At 35.5% G+C, this 21,234-nt stretch overlaps 1 protein-coding gene across 2 annotated transcripts in view; it reads left to right on the top strand.

Annotated features, from left to right (window-relative positions):
- The window catches only part of GLG1 (golgi glycoprotein 1), a 76,677-nt gene that overhangs the window by 17,110 nt on the left and 38,333 nt on the right, over positions 1-21,234 (top strand). For both annotated transcript variants that reach the window (XM_081118782.1, XM_081118781.1), the window contains exons 2-5: positions 9,312-9,344; positions 12,196-12,282; positions 16,159-16,374; positions 20,564-20,767. In XM_081118782.1, coding sequence (XP_080974908.1) covers positions 9,312-9,344; positions 12,196-12,282; positions 16,159-16,374; positions 20,564-20,767 — 540 coding nt within the window. The remainder of the gene's footprint in view (positions 1-9,311; positions 9,345-12,195; positions 12,283-16,158; positions 16,375-20,563; positions 20,768-21,234) is intronic.

Raw genomic sequence — 21,234 nt, 5'->3', positions numbered from 1 at the left:
TCAAGGTTCATCCATGTGGTAGCATGGATAATATATAGCGTTATATATATAGTATATACTCACATTTTGTTTATTCATTCATTGATGGACATTTGCGCAGTTTTTACCTTTGGGCTATTGTGAATAATGCTGCTGTGAACATAGATGTACAAATATCTGAGACCCTGCATTTAATTCCTTTGGGTAAATTCCTTTGGGAATATCTGGATCATATGGTAGATCTATTTTTAATTTTTTGAGGAACCGCCATACTGTTTTCCACAGTGGCTGCACAATTTTACATTTCCACTAACAGCGCACAATCTCAATTTCTCCATATTCTCTCCAATACTTGTTATTTTCTGTGTGTGTTGTTTTAATGAATGTAAAGTTGTATCTCCTTGTCGTTTTGATTTACATTTTCCTAATGATTAGTGATGTTGAACATCAATTTTCATGTGTTTATTACTCATTTTTAAACCTTTGGAGAAATGTCTATGTAAGTCCTTTGCCTATTTTTTAATCAAGTGGTGTTTGTTTTTGTTGTTGTTGTTATTGTTGAATTGTAGGAGTTCTTAATATATTCTGGATATTAACCTCTTATCAGATAAGTGATTTGCAGATATATTCTCCCTTTCCATGGGTTGCTTTTCACTCTGTTGATTGTGTCCTAGGGTGCACAGTTTTAAATTTTGATGTTGTCCATTTTATCTTTTTTTTTTCCTTTTTTTGTCTGTATTTTTGGTGTCACATCCAAGAAATCATTACCAAATTCGGTGTCATGAAGTTTTTCCCCCTGTGCTTTTAGGTCTTTGATCCATTTTTAGTTAATTTTGTATACACTATAGGTAAGAGTCTTTAACATGTGAATATTCGATTTTTCCAGCACTATTTGTTGAAAAGACTGTTCTTTCCTCATTTAATGGTCTTGGCACCCTTGTGAAAAATCACTTGACCATATACAGGGTGGGGCAAAGGTAGGTTTACAGTTCATATGGAAAATAATACAATAATTAATAAACAATACAAGAATAAATTCTGTGTTTTGTGTACTCACAGCTGTAAACCTACTTTTGTCCTCTCCTGTATATGCCGAAGTTTATTTCTTGGCTCTTTATTGTATTTCATTTGCCTGTGTGTTTGCCTTTATGCCAGTACCACACTGTTTTGATTATTATAGCTTTGTAATAAGTTTTGAAATCAGTGATACCTTAAACTTTGTTTAAGATTGTTTTGTCTATTTAGAGTCCCTTGAGATTCTGAATTTAAGGATGGGTATTTCTGTTTCTACAAAAAAATGACTTGGGACTTTGATAGAGATTGCTTTCAATCTGTAGGTCTCTTAGGGGATTGTATTGACAGTATTAAAAATTCTCGAATATGGGATATCTTTTCATTTATTTGTGTCTTTAATTTCTTTTAACATTTTGTAGTTTTCATGTGCAAGTCTTTCTCCTCCTGGATTAAGTTTAGGTTCACTTTGATGCTACTATGAATGAAATTGTTCACTTAATTTCCATTTTGGATTGTTCATTTCCCTGGAGTTTTAACTCTCAAGCTGTCTACACTGAGTCTAGAGCAGTTGTCAGTTACAGTTTAAGTGCTCCTATGGGTACTGCGCCAACAGTGGGCTTTTGCCTCTGGGCCTCAGCTTCCAGTAAGCTGTGATTCTCTGTATTTGCCTGTCCCTCCAATTTGGGGGCTGAGGTTTGCCTGTGACTTTAGTTGTCTGATGGATCTAAGAAGGGTTGTTGATTAATTCAGGTTTTTTTAAAGCATTTTTTTCTTGTAACATTAAAAATTTTTTAAGTCAGTAAAAATTACATGCTTCTACAACTATCTCCTTGCTACACCTTTTACCCCATCCTTCCATCCTTTCCTTCCCGTTCTCAGAGCAGTCAGCCTCAGTTTTTAGTTTATACTTTAAGTTTCTTTATGTTCAAGTGAGCAGATACATGTATATATTTTTATTCCCCTTTCTTAACCCAAAAGGTGGCATACTTGCTGCTCTTTCACATTTTGCTCTTTTTCATTTAATATTTTATCTTGGAAATCACTTTATATCAATTCATAGAGATCTTCTTAGTTTATTCAACCACTCTCAGGGGCATGAATATTTAAATTATTTCCCATATTTGTAGTTATGAACAATGTTACAGTGAATAGCCTTGTTCTTGGGTAGTTTCATGTTGTTGGGGATACTATTATTAGAAGCAGAATTTCTTCCTTTTTGTTGGCTTTTGTTATTGCACCAGCAGAACATAAGTTCAAAAGGAAACTAAAAACTTTTGAAGTTCTGTATAATTTATTGGTCACTAACATTAGTAGGCTTTTCAGAAACCTATTAATAAGTGACTCCTCAGGTCCTACTACTGGCAGAAAAATCCCACCTAGCTGAATTGCTGTAAAAATAAACATGCTAAAGTCATACAGGAAGCATCTCCTTAGTCAGTAAATTACTCATTCTAAGCCTCAAAACATTTGAACTATTTCATAATTATTTTTCTTAGTAATTCTTATTTGGATTTTTTTTAAGATTATGTTATATATACCTGCAAATAATATGTGACATACAAGCTTATTATTCTTGGGGGGGGGGGGAAATCTAGACATATATTAACAGAACTTACAATTTTTTTTGACACCTGATTAAAAAACAAATCCTCATGGCATTTATTGTTAGTGTGGCTTTGATTCTCAAGGACTTCCTGTGATGAATTCTTGCTTTAGTCCTACTCAACCCTTATATTTCCCATTTTTCTGAGAGGCCCAAAAAATCCTCACTGGGATTTGTTCTAATCCTCATTAAGAGCAACATTTTCAATTTAGTTCTTTGATGTCTAATAGTCTTTAGGATTTAGAATTGTGTTTTCAAAAGTGATGCAGCATGAGATTCAACTATTCTGGAAACTAATATCTAAGTGAAGATCTCTTGAGTTTTTTAAAGTTTGTGCATTTAATTTCTCAAACCCTGGTATGTTATTGCTATTTAACATTCCTGGGGCAGCCTTGAACCCTCTGGTTCAGGATTCCATCCCATTTATGTGGATTATTAAGAGCTGGCTCTTAATAAATGCAGAACTTTCTGAACACATTTACCTGTTTTCAACTAGTTAAAGATTACTGAAATGCCTTGAACAACCATGTCATCTTGGAGAAGAACATTGTTTCAAAGGTCTTTTCTTAAACCTTGTTTTTTTGTTTTATTTTTTTGTTTTTTTATATCTTTCCTGATTTCAGAAAGAGAAAGGGAGGGAGGGAGGAAGGGAGGGGGGGAGGGGGGAGGGAGGGGGAGGGGGGAGAGAGAGAGAAACATCAATGATGAGAGAGTCATTGATTGGCTGCCTCCTGCACACCCCCAACTAGGGATGAGCCTGCAACCCAGGCATGTGCCCTAACCAGGAATCAAACCGTGACCTCCTGGATCCTAGGTCAACGCTCACCTATTGAGCCATGCCCGGCCAGGCTTAAACCTTGTTTTAACAGAATCTATGCAAGTAGCATTTTGGGGGAATGAAAACCAAACCAAAACAACAACAAAAACAAATCCTCTCTAATATTTTTAAAGAGGATTATAATTATATTAAATAAACTATTGGTGAAACAGGAAACAGCTTGAGGAGCTAACTTGTATTTATAGGAATTGTTTTTTATTTTAATTGAGGTACTACCACCTTCAAGGGGGCAGGGGAACAAAATAAAACTAGAAAAACTTAGACATTTTTAATGACACCAAAATGAACTAATAAGAGGCAGTTTTAAACCAGGGAAGTCAACTTTCTTATACAGGGTTTCTTTGTTTTGAAACCAGGAACGATTTTAGTAACCAGTTGAATACATTATTTTGTAAGTCATGGATATTGAAATCATTTGTTCAGTGTCAAGCCTTTTAGAAAGGAAGTATTAATATATTTACTTCTCTTTTCAAACTTTATTCACTTGCCCTTAGGCCAAAAATCCCCCATATTATTTTATGTTTTAAAATGTCTATTTAATAATTTTTAGATACAGTTTAAAAATTAAAATCTGGATAAGGTTTATTTTTACATGGCTCAGTAGTTGAGCATCAACCCATGAACCAAGAGGTCACTGGTTTGATACCAATCAGGGCACATGTCCAGGTTTCAGGCTTGATCCCCAGTAGGGGGCATGCAGGAGGCAGCTGATCAATGTTTCTCTCTCTTCGATGTCTGTATCCCTCTCCCATCCTCTCTCTCTAAAAAAATCAATTAAAAAATATTAAAAAAACACAACTCATCATGTTCCTATAGAAGTAACTGTACATTGTTCTTGGCATTGAGTTTTCGGGCTGCTCCTCTGAGCTATGCCTAAAGTAGTATACGTGTCAATAGTCTGCTCCAGCACCTGGGACTGGGAGGAATATGACAATGGCCAGAAGCCCCTCCACGTCTACTACTGTTTGTGCGGCCAGATGGTCCTGGTGCTTGAGCAAAAGGGGTCTGCAAGAGCTGGCTAAACGAAACCAAAAAAGCAAAGATGAAGGGGACCTTGACTGACAAATTCAAAAGATCAGGACCTTTCTCTGAACCCAGACCGCAGGCAAACGTTTAGATCAGGAAGAAAAAGAACTTTTGACTCTCTCGTAATTGATGTTTCTCTCTCTCTCTCCTCCCTTCCTCTCTGAAATCAAGAAAGACATACTAAAAAAAAAGACTGAAGGGCTGGGTTTATCTAACATTACTATATTACATTGAATTTGCTTTTTTTGGTGGGCAGGAGCATGTGGTTTGGGCCAAGTTAATAAATGAATTAACTTGAGTCCATGAGTCTATAAAATCTGAGACGTGGAATATAAAAATAGAAATATTTACTCAATGAAGTAAATAAATGAAGTTAATAAATGAATTGTTTATGTGGTTTACTGGGTTCTTAATAAATAAACTCCCAGAAGAATTTACTACTGCAGCAGAGTATCTCTAATCAGAAGTAGGCATCTGGTTGTTGCCTAGCTTTCTGAGTTTTGGAAGACTGTGAAAGCACTGATACTGTTGATATTTTTTTTCCTCCCAGGTGATTAATAAACAGAGGCTATTGTGACTTACTTTAGTACCAGGTGTGATCTGGTGGGTAGTTCAACTTCTGGTGGGTAGTCAGTGTAACTGTAGAATGTTCATATTTTAGATGTAATCCAACTCCCAAGCATTTTTGTTTCAGAAACTGGGACAGCTTCCAGGTTAGTTTTGTGAATCTTTAATATCTCATGCCAGACTCATTAACTCAGCCTGTTCACCTTGGGGAAATTATAGTTCCAGGCTTGTACTTTTTGTAAAAACCACCCTCTTAAGTGAATGTGATGGTTGAACATTCAGACTTGAGCCTTTCAGTAGTTTATTCTGGAACCTGTTTGCTGTGGCTTTGACCAGCAGAGACTAATTAAGATGAAGAAGGAAACCAAAATCATGATATGCAAATTATTAACCTTTAAAGGTATGGAATTGAGTAAATATTTCTATTTTTATATTCCACGTCTCAGATTTTATAGACTCATGGAGATACAAAAAATCTTAACCATTTTAGACCAGTGTTTCTTAATCTTTTCTTGTCTTACGGATCTTTTTGAGATTATGACAGCTGTGGATTCTCTTGTCAGAAAAAATATACTCACATATAAAAGTTTATAATTAGATGTAAGACACTTACACTCCTAAAGCCTGTTAATGGATCGTGGGTGGAAGAAACCCCTCTTCTAATTCAAAGCCTATCCTCGGGTCTGGAGAAGTTAAGTGACCCACCCAGAATCACACTGCTTCTCTGTTGACTACTACTGTTAGTCTGTTGGTTCTTCCACCATTCTGTTCCTTTCCTTAAATACCAATTCTGGCCCCGGCCGGTGCTCGGGATGATGCTCCAGCCAACTTCAGCGACACTGGCCAGGGTTAAGCAAAGTTTTTTTATAACTTGCTGTGGTTATTCAAGGGCTTATCCAAGATTCCTAGTTGATCTAATTATTCCATCAGTTTCTTACCTGGGCTGCCTACATCTAAGTTCATCATGTATCTGTCAAACAAACCATTCTAGAGCAGCTTGATCTGATAAAAAATAGGTTCATTCACACCAGTCGGCTATTGTTGTGTTGCCTGTTGTGATTTTTTTAAATTTGACAATTTAAGGGTAAAGAGGTCAGTGCCCTTGACTAAACAGTCAGGTATTACATGTTTTAAAAATTCTTGTGGCACACTCGTTGGAAATCGCTGCACTAGAGCACTTGTTTATTCATCATGTCTACCTTTCTTTTTCTTGCACCCCCATCACTGTGCTCAACCTGACCTACTGAGCCTTTTGGAGGAGGTATCAAGCTGGAAGCATAAATCCAGTTTTGTTGTCTCCTAGGAATGTACCTTTCATCACATTACTCAGTTTCTCTCTATTGTAATATCTTCATCTATAAAATTGAACAAACACATCACCATTTATCTTACATCCCATCATGTTGTAAGAAATGTAGCACCTAGCTCAGTTAGTTGACAGCTTTCACTGTTTCCTGCTACACCCATCACATTCTTCATTGGAGTTAGGCAGGTGTCTCCAAGTACTCAGTGCTTATTTCCTTTGCAGTGTTTATTGTTGCATCATTTATTCAGCATTAACTAAGTCTCTTCTCTGTTTTAGTCGCTGGTATATTGGGTTGGTGGTATATGTCATGTTCTCATTCTTTTTCTTCTATTCATCATAGTTTCTTTATTGATACTAATGTATGCAACTTCAGCAGTCTCTTCTATAAAATTTGATCATTAGGTTATCAGAAGACTATTTATGAAGCTTTTTATAAAATTTTCTCCCAGCTTTTCATTGTAAAGATGACAATTATTTTATTTTCAATGAGGAAACACTTGATGTAAGAGACTCTTCTTTTTGAAGCCCAGATTTATATCTCTGGAGTGATAGAACGCACTAAAATATGACAAAACTGAGCTGCTAATTTGATGCTGAGGGAAATAATTTAGTTTGCCACTATAGGGAAGCAGGCCATTAAAACAATAATAAATTTGCTACTATAGATTCCTTTGGACTGTAAACATGACAACACCTTTTTTCTGTGGATAACTTACATCTTATTTGGCTATGTATGTTATTTCAAAAATCCTCCAAGGCTCTGAATTTCTTTCAAGAATGCCCCTTTAATCTAAAGTTACTGTTTAGTAGAAATGAATTTGAGTAGAAATCATAGTGATATTAATTGCCTCCCATGCTTTGAGAAAGAACTAGAATTGCTGATTGAAAAATTTAAGGGAGGGCCTGGCTGGGCGTGGCTCAGCGGTTGAGCGTCGACCTGGCATCCAGGCGATCAGGGTTCAATTCCCGGTCAGGGCACATGCCTGGGTTGCAGGCTCGATCAATGACTCTCTCATCATTGATGTTTCTGTCTCTCTCTCTCCCTCTCCTTTCCTCTCTCTGAAATCAATAAAGATATATTTTTTTAAAAAAGAAAGAAAAGAAAAATTTAAGGGAGGGATTAAAGGGGATAAACTAGAAAATTGCCTTTAAAAAAAGCATTCTTGCTAGTAAACTAACTGTTAAGAGATATAAGTTAAGCACTTGGAATTGAAGTGGAGGGAACAGAGTTAAGCTAGATTAACTCATAGAATAGAGGTTGATTTCTGAGACACAGAAAGGCACCTCAGAAAAGCCATTAAAATATCTATTGTTACTTAGACGAGTAGGGAGAAAGTTTAGAAATGCTGTGTTATAATCTTATGATTACCTAGGAATATATTAAAGTCAGTTTTAATATAATAATTTATCACTAAGTACAGAAATGAGTTTTATATTAGTATTGATGCCTACTTAAATTCTGCAATGAAATCAGAAATCAGTTCCCTAGAAACCTTTTTCTCCTTGAAGCAATCCTCAGTTTGTTAATATTTACTATTTTCTTTTTTTAAAAAATATGTTTTTACTGATTTCAGAGAGAGGAAGGGAGTTGGTGAGAGAGAGAGAGAACCATCAATAATGGAGAGTCATTGATTGGCTGCCTCCTGCATGTCCCCTACCTGGATAGAGCCCAAAACCCAAGCATGTGACCTCCTAGTTCATGGAAGACTCTCAGCCACTGGGTGGCCTACTATTTTCTTTATTGTCTTATATTTATTATTAAGTAAAAAGAATCTTATTATTTTGAAAATGACACTTTTTACCAACCTATATTGGTAATATTTATAGAAGGCACACAGAATTCACATTGAACAGGTTAGAATACTATGGAAAGTCAAAGGAAATGGTGCTTTATTATGGTATGTATAATTACAGTTGTATTGCCTTTATGAACAAGGAAACTAAAGGATATTTAAGGAGATGTGTATTGCCCTGGCTGGTATGGTTCACTAGTTAGAGCGCTGGCCCACGCACTGAAGGGTCACAGGTTCAATTCCCTGTCAAGGGCACTTACCTGGGTTGCAGGTTCGATCCCCAGACCCTGGTCAGGGTGTGTGTAGGAGTCAGTCAATCAATGTCTCTCTCTCACATGATGTTTCTCCCCCTCCCTCCCCCTCTCTCTCTGTCTCCCCCTCTCTCTCCCCCTCTTCCCTTCCCTCCCTTCCACGCTCTCTCTAAAAACCAATGGAAAAAATATCCTCAAAGGAGGATTAACAAAAAAAATTAAAAAATAAAAATAAAGGCAATGTTTATTGCAAAGCTCGGCAATATTAGGCATAACCTAGTCTACCTTTTTTGTCATGGAATTGGAAGTTTATTTTGTCTCTGGTACATGTACCTGGCTTTACAAAACAGGTGTAGTCATGGGAAAATAAATACACACACACACACACACATATATAAAATTTCTGTTTTTCTTTAACTTTCTATTTTTAATTATAGACTTGCAGGATTATAGATTTATAGAAGTTACAAACACAGTACACAGAGGTACTGTGTACCCATCACCTAGCTTCCCCTAACAGTGACAGGAGACTAATTTTTAAATCACTGATGGACCTTTTTTGCTCTCTTGATAAGCCTGTTTTTTTAGATATCTAACTTTGTTTAAAGAAAGGACATCCTTTATTGTGCCTCATCCTCTTTAGCTTTCAGAATTATGAAGTGTCATGTAAGGGCCCTTATGTCACTATTGCTTTATCTCTAGTACATTCTTCATTTTCCCCATTTCCAGATTGTGCCATTGATTGGAAAAGGATTATATCTCATCTACTTTCCTTGTGTATTTTTCAGTAAAAGCCCCACTTTACTCCTTATATTGAAGAAACATATTTAGTTGAATATTCAGATTTCTTGTTTTGAGTTTATTTTGGTGGTGTTTGAAAACTTGAGATCTGAGATTTCTTTTTAACATCATTTCTTCTTTATTTTCCTTTTAGCCTGAAAATGAAATTTCCTCAGATTGTAATCATGTAAGTATGACTTTTCATAATTCACCATCTGTGCTTTATATATATAATGACAAATCTTGAGATACTTTTCCTGTTGTTCTGGGAAACATTATGATTGGTGTGTTTTTTTTATTCTCTTAATCTTAAAAAGAGGATGATAAACCTTGTTTAAGGGCCAAGGTAAATTTATTAAAAACCCTCCACTGTAGAAACCAGCAGGTTCTGCCAAATAATATTTCTGTACTTAAGCTTAAATTTTTCTATAGCTACCGTATGAAATAAGTGTTTCTGTACTTATCAAGTTTACAACTTAGATTTCTGTATTTTAAAGTTATTTTATTTAGTCATTATAAAGTCATCTAGTAGTTGCAGAGGTGACTCTAGGTTCCTCAAAGCCTAAAATATTTACTTTCTGGCCTTTTGCAGAAAAAGTTTCCTAAATTCTGCTCTGGCCTATGGATAGGTATATAAATTTAAAAACTCTTTTTTATAAAGCAGTCATCTTAAAATGCATATATGCTTTGGCCCAACATTTCTACTTCTAGCAATTTGTGTGTAGTTATACTTTAAACAATGGATTAAAATGTGTCTATAAAAGGATATTTGCTATGGCATTATTTATAAAGCAAAAAGTTAGGGTAAAAAAAAAAAACTCAGAATTCATCAGTAGGCTCAGTATGGCAGAGGGGAATCCCAAAAAGAAGCTGATCTGCCTTAGAATTCCAAGGGCTGGAGAATAGGAAGTACATGAAAGGGAAATATGGACAAATAGTATACAGGAAATAGGAGAATTTATGTCATTAAAAGAGAAGATTAGGACACAGACACAGAGGGAAGAACATGTGAAGATACAAGGAGAAGATGGCCGTCTATAAGAGAAAGAGAGGGGCCTCAGAAAAAATCAGTACTGTTGATATCTTGTTCTCAGACTTCTAGCCTCCAGAATTCTGAGAAAATAAATTTCTGTGTTTAAGCCACTCAGTCTGTGGTATTGTGTTATGACAGCCCTAGCAATCTAATATATGTGGGTTGGCATTATAATTTTTCCCGTTATAGGTAATGGAACAAATTTTAAAAATTGAATAACTTTTCACCTAGTAGAGAGTTCAGGGATGAATTAATGTTAAGCAAGAGATAAGATAGTTATGGACAAATTTTTGGCCAGTGAAATTGAAAATGTTGCTGCAATAGACAAATTCCTAGAAAAACAAACAATAAAACTAACATAAGTCGAAAATCTGAATAACCCAATTTTTTTTTTTTTTTTTTAAATATATCTTTATTGATTTTCAGAGAGAGGAAGGGAGAGGGAGAGAGAGAGATAGAAACATCAATGATGAGAGAGTCATTGATCGGCTGCAGCCCAAAAACCGGGCATGTGCCCTGACCGGGAATCGAACCCTGATCGCCTGGATCCTAGGTCGATGCTCAACCGCTGAGCCACGCCCGGCTGGGCCCAATGTTTATTTTTAAAATTGAATCTGTAAATAAAAGTCTTCCCAGTAAAGAAACTTCCAGGATCAGATGGATTTATTGGTTAATTTTTACAAAAATTTAAGGGAGAATAACACCACTTTTTCAGAAAGTAAAAATGTGGAAACATTTTCCTGCTCGTTTTGAGGCTAACATAACTTATCTCCTAACATGCGTTTATTAAGAAAGGAAACACAGGCCAGTGTCACTCGTGAACCATAGATAAAAGAAATGCTAAGCAAATTAGTAGCAAACTAAATCCAGTAATATATAATAAAGGAAATACATCAAGACTGAATTGGTTTTACTCCAGAATTGAGATTAAATTCAGTATTTGAAAAATTAATCACAATAAAGAGGAAATGTAACGTTATTTCAATAGACACATTAAAAGCATTTGATTAAATTCAATACTAGTTTTTTGAGCTTTTATTATGGGAAATTTTCTAACGTGAATAATTAGACTAAAGATTGTAGGATAGGTTAATTTACAAAAATCAGTTGTATTCCTATTAACCAGCAATGAATAATTGAGAGTGAAACTAAGATAACAGTTTCACCTACAATAGCATCAAAAAGAATCTAACACTCAGGGATAAAATGTAACAAAAGGAGTGTAAAGCCTTGTGTGTCAAGGGTTTTAAAGGAATGAAAATAGATGCCCTGGCGGGTGTTGCTCAGTAGTTAGGGCACCGGCCTGCTCACTGAAGGGTCTTGGGTTCTATTCCCAATCAAGGGCACGTACCTGGGTTGTAGGTTTGATCCCTGGCCCCATTTGGGGCAGATGCAGGAGGCAGCCAATCCATGTGTTTCTCTCTCTCTCTCTCCCCTCCCTCCCTCCCTCCCTCCCTCTCTCTAAAAATCAATGGGAAAAAATATCGTCAGGTGAGAATGAAAAAAAATTAAAGGAATGAAGATAGGTATACCTGGAAACTGGACTCTGAGGCTATTCTCCTTCATAAAACTGATCTATGAAAATGCTGTTGATTGTGAAATCTGTGACTGAACCCAAAAAGTTGAGCTTTTGGATTACTTTTTGGGTTAAGCAGAATTTAGCTTATACTACCTACTTATATTTTCTCTGAAAACTACAGCAGGGATTTTGGTTTTAATTTTTTTTCTTGACTTTAAAAAAATTGTCCTTAAGTAAAAAAAGAAAAAAGTATGCCTGAATGGAAGTGTTTATTTTTTCTGTATCTTTTTCCTTTTATCTACAAATGCAATGACATTTTGTTCCCTTTTCTGTTCATTAACTGAAGTATGAATATGCTTTATCTGACTCTGTAAAATGAACTTTTATCATTTATTTGTGTCATAATTTATCATAAATCACTTGTATTTATCATAATTGGTGGTAAATTTCATTCTAACTGAAGTTTGTTTTTTCTCTTGTACCTAGTTGTTGTGGAATTATAAGCTGAACCTAACTACAGATCCCAAATTTGAATCGGTGGCCAGAGAGGTTTGCAAATCTACCATATCGGAGGTAGGTTGTAAAATAATTTTGTGGGTATTTAATAGCATAGAAGAGAAAATTACATCGCTTTACCAGACCAGTCATTAAGGGAGGAATGACTCATTCAGTTACTTTACTTTTCTTGGAATTCACATCTGTATTGGTTGAGAGATAGGCCAAGGGCTGTGTAATTAGACTTCTTTTTGTTAACATTCAACTACACTTACAATAGGATGCTGTTGATTCAGACAAGTTGATAATCAGGCTCTGTTGGTACCCAGAGAATACAACTGCTTCTGTCATCAGTGCTGCTCTCACACTTTTACAGTCTGCTTAAGTCTGAGGCATACCAAAATGGTTTCCCCAGGAGGCTTATAAATATTTCTATGTTTTTTGGCTATACAGTTGAATCAGTTGAACCACAAAGGCATATGCTTCAAATAATAGGAGTTGTTGCTATAAATGGATGTTGAATATAAAGACAAAAATAATTAATGAAAATCTGTAGTATTGTATGGTTGCTAATTGGGGAAAATTTTCAATTTTTTTGGCTTACTGTGAAAAACTAATATTAGTGAAAATTGTTATACAGAAATTTTTATTTTATTTTATTTTTTGTAATCAGTGATAGAAATTCCGGGAAGCTAGAGATTTCCATATATTGAAGTATAAGAATCACAAAGCACACAGTTTCTGTTTTTCCACCTCAAAGCTAATAATCAGCCGGGCCAGGCGTGGTTCAGCAGTTGAGCATCGACCTAGGATCCAGGAGATTGCAGTTCAGTTCCCGGACAGGGAACATGCCCGGGTTGTGGGCTCAATCAATGACTCTCTCATCGTTGATATTTCTGTCTCTCTCCCTCTCCCTTCCACTCTCTGAAATCAATAAAGATATATTTTAAAAAAGCTAATAATCATATATCTTGCAACATGTAAATTTGTCCTCACACTACCCTATTAGATGACCTAAGTCAGGACTATTTTCTCCTGAGCCCTTAAGGAAGATACTACTACAACCATAAAGCCCTCAGCTTGTGTTCCTCACAGTCATTATAGGATCTTGTAGAACCTGTTTCTTCTTCAAACCTTCTAATCTTTGATCAGATAGGTTTTATTCTTTTATAGCAGTAACCCTTCTACATATTTACTCTTGGGCTTCAGAATAGAATAGCCTATCTTTGAAACAATTATCTTTAGCTTGTAGCTTCAGTATTCTGCTCTTCAAAATCCCTTGGCTAGTGACATGACTAGCTATACATACCAGTTTGATTGCCATGTGGAAATTTAAATTTAGCTCAGAGTATGTGCAGATACATCAGAAGAATTTCACTCTTTGCTTGATATATATCTATATCTATCTACTATCTACCTATCTGTCTGTCTGTCTATCTATCTAATCATGTATAGTACCAAAGATTTTAAAGGAATAAAGATAGATATGCCTGGAAACTAAACACTGGACTGATACACACACACTCACAGACTTCCTTAAAATGTCTATGTAATGATGGTCTTCTTGTAACTTTTTAAGGTGTTTTCATTCTATAAAAGATTCAGGTAACAAGGGCACTTCTCCTTTCCTGGAGGGAGATTATATCGGAGTCAGGAAAATTAAATATCAGGAAAAACACAGTTGCCAACTAAATATTTTATTCTATATCTCCCTCCTATCTTTCTTAATTTTGGAATCCTACTTCCAAGGAGAAAAGCAGCATCACAAGAATACCTGTAAACTGCAAAGCAAACTTTTTATATACTCACAATGATTGAGCCAAATATTGCCTGCTTTCCTCCTGCCTTCAGTGTCAAAAATAGAGTAGATCTGTTGCCCAGCCACTTCAGAGTTTACTCCCATTCATAAATATGTTGATGATTCAATGCTGTTTTTTGCTGTTAATCTTAGAAATTTTTCTTCTGTCATATTAAACTTTTATTTATCCATTATAATGGTTGAAGAAAAGTAAACTTCTAATCCAAACACTATACATCCTGTTGTAATTGGCGGTGAACTGAAATACAAATAGGTACTATATCTCTGTGTTTCAGTAAAATCTCAAGTGATTAAAAGTAAATACACTTTTAATTTCTCATTGGGGCATCAACTCAAGTTGTGCTCTTGTTCTTTCTTCAGATTTTTAAACTGCTGATTGCCCAGTAGTAGAGTCTATCTGAATACTTCTACTTCATTAAAGTTTCAAACCCAGGTGTCTGCCACTAATCCTGTTGTTTTATTTTTTTAAATACATGTTTTTTTTCAGTGGCTGAGATTTTCAAGGAACTATTCCTCCCTTCACTTTTGAAACTGAACTCTGTTTTACCCAAAAAAAAGGTCCTTTTCCTGGGGATAATATTGATGGCCATCATTTTTTAGGCATCTCAAAAAAAGAGCGTAAGGTTAGGCTAAAAGAATTACATTCATCTTGACTGTTGAAGATCCATGCTGCCTCTTTATTTTTTTAAAATATATTTTTATTGATTTTTAGAGGAAGGGAGAAGGGAGAGAGAGAAACATCAACGAGAGAGAAACATCAACATCGATTGGCTGCCTTCTGTACATCCCCTGCCGGGGATGGAGCCCGTAACCTGGACATGTTACCCTGACAGGGAATCAAACTGGTGACTTCTTGGTACATGGATTGATGCTCAACCGCTGAGCAACACTGGCCAGGCCCATTCTGCCTCTTGAAGCCAGTGTGAGATTGTTTACTTAAATTCTGAAGTTTGTTTCTTTAAAAGTAAACACAATTTTCTGTCTTGAACTGAGCTTTTAACTTGTTCTGGAGTTAGACATAAAGAGACATAGTGGCCTATAGGATAATAAGTGTGTGGTATGTCCTTCACCCAGTACATTGGGGAAAGAAATTATATTTGTTTTGCCCTATGTACATATTTACAATAAGTGATGTAATAGTGGAGAATGGTCTCCATTGGTATAAAAAAAACAATAAAACCAAAAAAATTCCCTTCTCATTCATATTCAAAATAAATCTTTACATTTGGCTCCTTCCTCTTGTCAAAACTGCCATTTTTGTTTGCTTTTATTTCTCTGAATGCAATAATAGGCTTTTTCCAAACAGTCATCTTTGCCTTATAATTTGACCTTGTAACCCTATAAGTAGATTTCACTTTTTTATGCCTTTCTGCATTTTTTGGCTAGTTTGCTTCATTAGCACTTGTGGTTTGTTGTGCACTTTGCAGGAACATGAACCATGTGGAATCACTGTGTGCTTGATCCACTAGATCATATGTCTAAACCACCCAAATAAAACTTGTAATCACCTTCTCCTTCCTAAACTCCTTGCCAAACTCTACTGAACATCATTTTAAACATGATTCTATTCCAGACCTCAGTGGTGAAGCTGAGATTTTACTAAGTTCAAAAACACATGTCCATATTTACAGTTAATTCAGAACACATTAATGTCATGTCAAGAAGTAATATTATGCCTTTTCTCCTTCCACCCCTTTGCCATTAGGTTTACTTAATGATAATAGTTTGCTGTGTAGCTTGGCTTAGGATATGCAACCTGACTTCAGTTCTGCACCTGTTTTTCAGATCTGTTCAGCAGATTAATCTCCTCACTGTCCATTGCATTCTTTGCATGCATAAAGGAATTTCTCAGTAGAACCATTTAGAATGTTAAAAGCTCTTTTTAATTATATCTCAATAAAGCTGAAATTTTTAACAGCTCTTTTTACTCCATTTGGACATGAGTTCTATCTAGCATTTGTTTATATATGTATTTTCTTGCAAAACATGTTAATCAGGTATTTCCTAGAGGGCACAACAGTCTGAGTAGGTATGACACACAGTCAACAAGAAAATATCAGAATTCTTTCTTTTATGAAAGCTGTTTGATGTGAGAGTGGAATACTTGTATAAAACAGCCACTTTCTTTTGAGCAGATTAAAGAATGTGCTGATGAACCAGTAGGTAAAGGTTACTTGGTTTCCTGCTTGGTGGATCACCGTGGCAACATCACTGAGTACCAGTGTCACCAATACATCACCAAGATGACGGCCATCATTTTCAGTGATTACCGTCTTATCTGTGGCTTCATGGATGACTGCAAAAATGACATCAACATTCTGAAATGTGGCAGCATTCGGCTTGGAGAAAAGGTATGTACTACACTGGCTTCACCAAAGGGTCTTAGGAACTTGATAAATGAAAAGTTTTGTATAACTAGCATTGAAAAAATTTAGGGCTGGAAGTGGCCTTAAAGTTGAAGTCCAGACAGCTCCAAGGTCTAAGGCTAGTTGACCTGTGAATGCATTTCATCTGTTTGTGTTCCAAAAGTATGGAGTGTTCCATAAGTATGGAGAAGTAGAGGAATTAATATCAGCTAAGAGTAGTGTTATCTTCAAAATATTAAAACGGTTACCTGTAACATTCTTTGGCAAACATTTTATAGTCTTGTGGGAATAGTAGTTGGGTTAGGAAAGACTTGAGTTCTCAAAACCTTCTCTGCATATACCTCACCATTGCAATAAAAAAATCACTCAGCACACCAGTACAAATAAAGATATTTAAATATTAGAAAATTTTAAGATATGAAAGTACTTCTAGCTTGTCAGAAGAAATGTAACTCTACAAATGTGATATATTCATCTCATAAGAACTAGTTTTAGTAAAGACAGGAAAGAAAATAGCTAGCTAGTTTCTTCTTCCTTTATTATATCTAATCTTATTTTTGTCGTTAATTGTCTGTTGTCTAGAAGGTCACAATGAAAGTTTGACCAGGCTTATTTGTTTGCGCAGAAAAAATGAAAGAAAGTCCTGAGAAGTAACAGATGCCAGTGGGAGAGGTAGTCTGGGGCCCGTATATGGCATCAGCTATTAATTGCCACTGTTCATTAATCTGCTGTTTAGGAAATATGAAGAAAAATAAAATCCAGTTGTCTCTTTGCTCCTATTTGTTCATTGCACCATGTTTTTTATAGGCTTCTATCACAGAGGAAAAGGGGGCATGGTATTGTATACCAGAACTGCAAACTACATGCACCAGTTCAAATGAAGGCTTTAATGCTGGTTATTGTCTGGCTGTCACCAAATACCCTTTCTTTCATACCAGCACAGGGCTCTGGCCCTTTCATAGGGCACCTCTGAGCCTATCTTGAGAACACTGTGAACTTGGCATACAGCTTTCAGGCAGCTTAAAAAAAAAGCCAATTTTAATAAAGAAGGCAGATTTTTTTTTTCTTCTTCCCCAGCAGATTCTAGAAATGACACAAAAGCACTTAAGTCACCCTGATAATTCAAGAAGCTCCTATGATTTATTTAGGGTACTGGTATCCAGTTCCAACCCTCACTCTTTTTAACATTTTCACCTGTGTTACAGACACTTTTCAGGAATCAGTGATGACACTTTTTTATATTTGTAATTAGTGGTCCATGCTATAGTGTGGACTATTACAGTTCACCTCTCTTTGTAGCAGTAGTTCTTTATTGACTGCCAAGATAATCACTAGTTAGCTTCCCACTAGCAATCTGAATTGTCAATATAAAACCTGCTTTCAATGGTATGTATGAGTTAAGTCTGCAGTGACTGAAATGATCGCAGAAAACAATAGTGCTAGAGCCCAAAGACATGACAGTGAGGGTTGTTCTCAGCTTTGTTAAAATAACAAAAGATGTTTCTGTGGACCATCAACATGCATATTTTGGTCATTTTTATCTTTTGTTATACCTACCAGTTATGTGAATTTCTATTCATACCAAGCACCCCGACCAGGAATCGAACCCACAACCTGGGTATGTGCCCTGACTGGGAATCAAACCTGTACACTTTCAGTATACAGGATGATGCTCCAACCAACTGAGCCACACTGTCCAGGGCTTGCCTACCTTTTTGAGATTAGTGTTATCCTTCTCTGTCCTTAAAGGCAGATGGTGGGGACATAGTATATGGGGAAGAAAAAAACATTACCTGTTGAACTGCTAAAAACTGATCAGGACACTAGTAATAGTTTTAAAACAAACATTTGTCTTACCACAATGGAATTTTTAAAACTCATTGTAAATCCAGTTACAGGATCACTTGTTATTTGTATGTCAAGTCTATGTACTAATAACTTTTTTAAACCAAAGTAAATTTTATTTTATTGTAGATAATGTGCCATGTGCCAAAACCACCTCCCTTGCTTTCATTTATATTCAGTAATTAGTCATACAATTTTCTTTGTCAAATATTTGCCTAATTCAAATGGGCTGAAATAAAAAGCTCAGAGACTCTGGGGAACAGAGAATTCCTGAAATATTGTTATTTGAAGAAATATATCTACCTAAATTTATGATTAATGAAAACATCTAGTGGAAGTCATGTTATGGCCTACATTTGCTATAATTAAAATTAAATCTCAGATTTCTTAGGGGGTTTCAAACCATGATAATTCCACCTTAAACCTAGTAAGAAGCAAATGGAACCATTAAAAAAGATAACAGCCCTAGTTAATCTTACTGGTGGTGCATTTAAAACAGTTATAAACTCCAAGTATACAGGGAAGTAGTTCTACTCATTACTTGGAAATAATTTCTGAACCCTATGATGCCAGGACTAAACCCTGAGTCTAAATCAAGTTTGACTATCATGCTATTATTTTCAGTCTCTCATATGATTAAGACCTAACTGCTAGCAAGCATCTAAGATATGGGCTACTAAAATTTCATATAGGACATTGTTTTATAACATAAAACCATGTTTATAATAATCCCTTGTATCCTGTAAATAATAAATGACTGATATGTTTCTGTCCAAATCTGTGTTATCATAGGTTTGTTTTCCCTTTGGGAAGTGGTAATGGTTAGGCCTTACTTAAGTGGGTCATAGATAATCTTGAATGTCACTCATAAATTAGGAAGAAAAAATAAGCCTTACTCCAGATTTCTGGGGTTTGTGTCCACTTTCTCTCTCGTCACATTTTTGTCTCTTGTCCCTGAGAGTTTTGTCTGTTCAGAATTACTCTCCAAAATTCTTTTCGGTCATCTCAGGTTTGTAAGATAATGAGAGAGGTAAGGCATGAGAATCTACTAGTATACTGTGCTTCCCAATCGTTTCTGGATCAGCAAACCTTTTGAAAATGAAAGCTATGAATTTCCTTGGGAAAAATATACAAAACCCACGTACAAACTTTATGAGTTTCATAGAACCTCAAGGTCTTAGCTAGGCACCTTACATTCTGCAACTCGGATGAGTTGATAAACTCCTCTAAGCCTCTGTTTGCTCATCTGCACAGCAGATACCACTGCTCTTGTCCCCTCTTCACAGGTATATTAAGAGAGAACATGAAAATTTTCATGAAACTACTTGGAAAGTAGTGTGCTATAGAACAAACTATTAGAACAAAATAGAAAAAAACTACGTTTCTTTTGTTGAGTCGAAATTTTACTTAAAGTAGATGTTTCCCTTTCTGATTTTAGGAGTCTTTATATTATGTACAGATGATTTTAACTATAACAAGATTTTATGTGTATGTATGTGTAAATAAATGATAGCACTATATTTTCTGCTGCTTGTCTTGCTGTATTAATAGTTATACCTCTCAAGTTATTGAAGCATATCTTGTGAGTATAGAAGATTAGGATTTTGAATAGAAAATATTTAGAGGAAGTTTCTCATATTTTGAATGAATGAATGCTTGTGTTTGCTTTGGGGATGATGCAATGTACAATTAAAGGTAATTGGATGGTTTTAGGAAAGCTCTCAAAAGCAGTTTGTATAAACAGCGATAATCTTGTTAAAATGGCATTAAAATATATTCAAAACATCAAAGTGAATATTACACTGCAGGTGGTATGTATATGGGTCTTCATGGGTAGTATAGAATAGAAAGGAAGAAGAGGGTCTCTAATACCTTTTCTCAGTGGATTTTGTGGTTTGTTTTTTTAACCTGACTAAAAGCACTATTGGGAAGTTGGAAAATGCTTGGCCCCTTCAGAGATAAATGAACAGAAGTTTCTGCAATGTTATTTCAATATGGACATCAGCTATGATCAGAGCACTGGGCATGCAATTCTTTTAAATGTTTCTGACATTTCAGACTTTAAAAACTCAGGTTTCTATTTCTAATGCTAACTAAACTATACTTAACCTCCCAGTTGTACTATGCAAGTATGTTCTAACCAAAGAGTATTGAGGACATTTTCTGTAACTTCAGTAGTGTGGTTGGTTCCCACCTGATTTTTCAATAGAATATAAATAAGCTAACTGTATGTTGAGGTGGGTTTTGTTGTGTGTGTTTAACCAAGTGATGTTTATTTGAAATTCATTGTGGTGAAAGTTTTAAAATATCAGTATACTTACTATTTTAGGATGCACATTCACAAGGTGAGGTGGTGTCATGTTTGGAGAAAGGCTTGGTGAAAGAAGCAGAAGAAAGAGATCCCAAAACTCAAGTCTCTGAACTCTGCAAGAAAGCCATTCTCCGAGTAGCTGAGCTGTCCTCAGATGACTTTCATTTAGACCGGCATTTATATTTTGCTTGCCGAGATGATCGAGAGCGTTTTTGTGAAAATGTAAGTTCAGAAACTGTTCTTCTTTTCTTCCTTTTCTTTTAAAATATTTTTAAATACTCTGTTAAAAATTTAAAAAAAACAAACCTCTCACATGTAGGAAAGCTACTAAAAAATAAAGAGTTGGTCTAAGGATAACAGAAAATGATACTGGGCGCTCAGCTTTGATTTAACATCTAGTTAACATTTGGCCTCTGACAATCTCCACACATTTTTTTCTACTTTAACTTCTCCATTTCAGTTCTTGGGAGTCTGTTTTATCTAAAGGAATCCGATTTACCAGGGAATCCCATTCACACCTATTCCATGGCTAAACTTCACAGTATTACATATATTTATATGTTTTTGGCTAAGATGAAAAAAACCACAGGTAGCTAGTTTTTAAAACCAAATCCTTGATTACTACCTACAGACCCTATAGAACAACTTTCTAACACTTTAAATCGAAGAACCTCCATCTTTACAACGAA

The sequence above is a fragment of the Miniopterus schreibersii genome (genome assembly GCF_964146895.1).
Source record: "Miniopterus schreibersii genome assembly, chromosome: 18".
NCBI classification, from domain to species: domain Eukaryota; kingdom Metazoa; phylum Chordata; class Mammalia; order Chiroptera; family Miniopteridae; genus Miniopterus; species Miniopterus schreibersii.
This window is presented reverse-complemented; position numbering and strand designations above follow the sequence as displayed.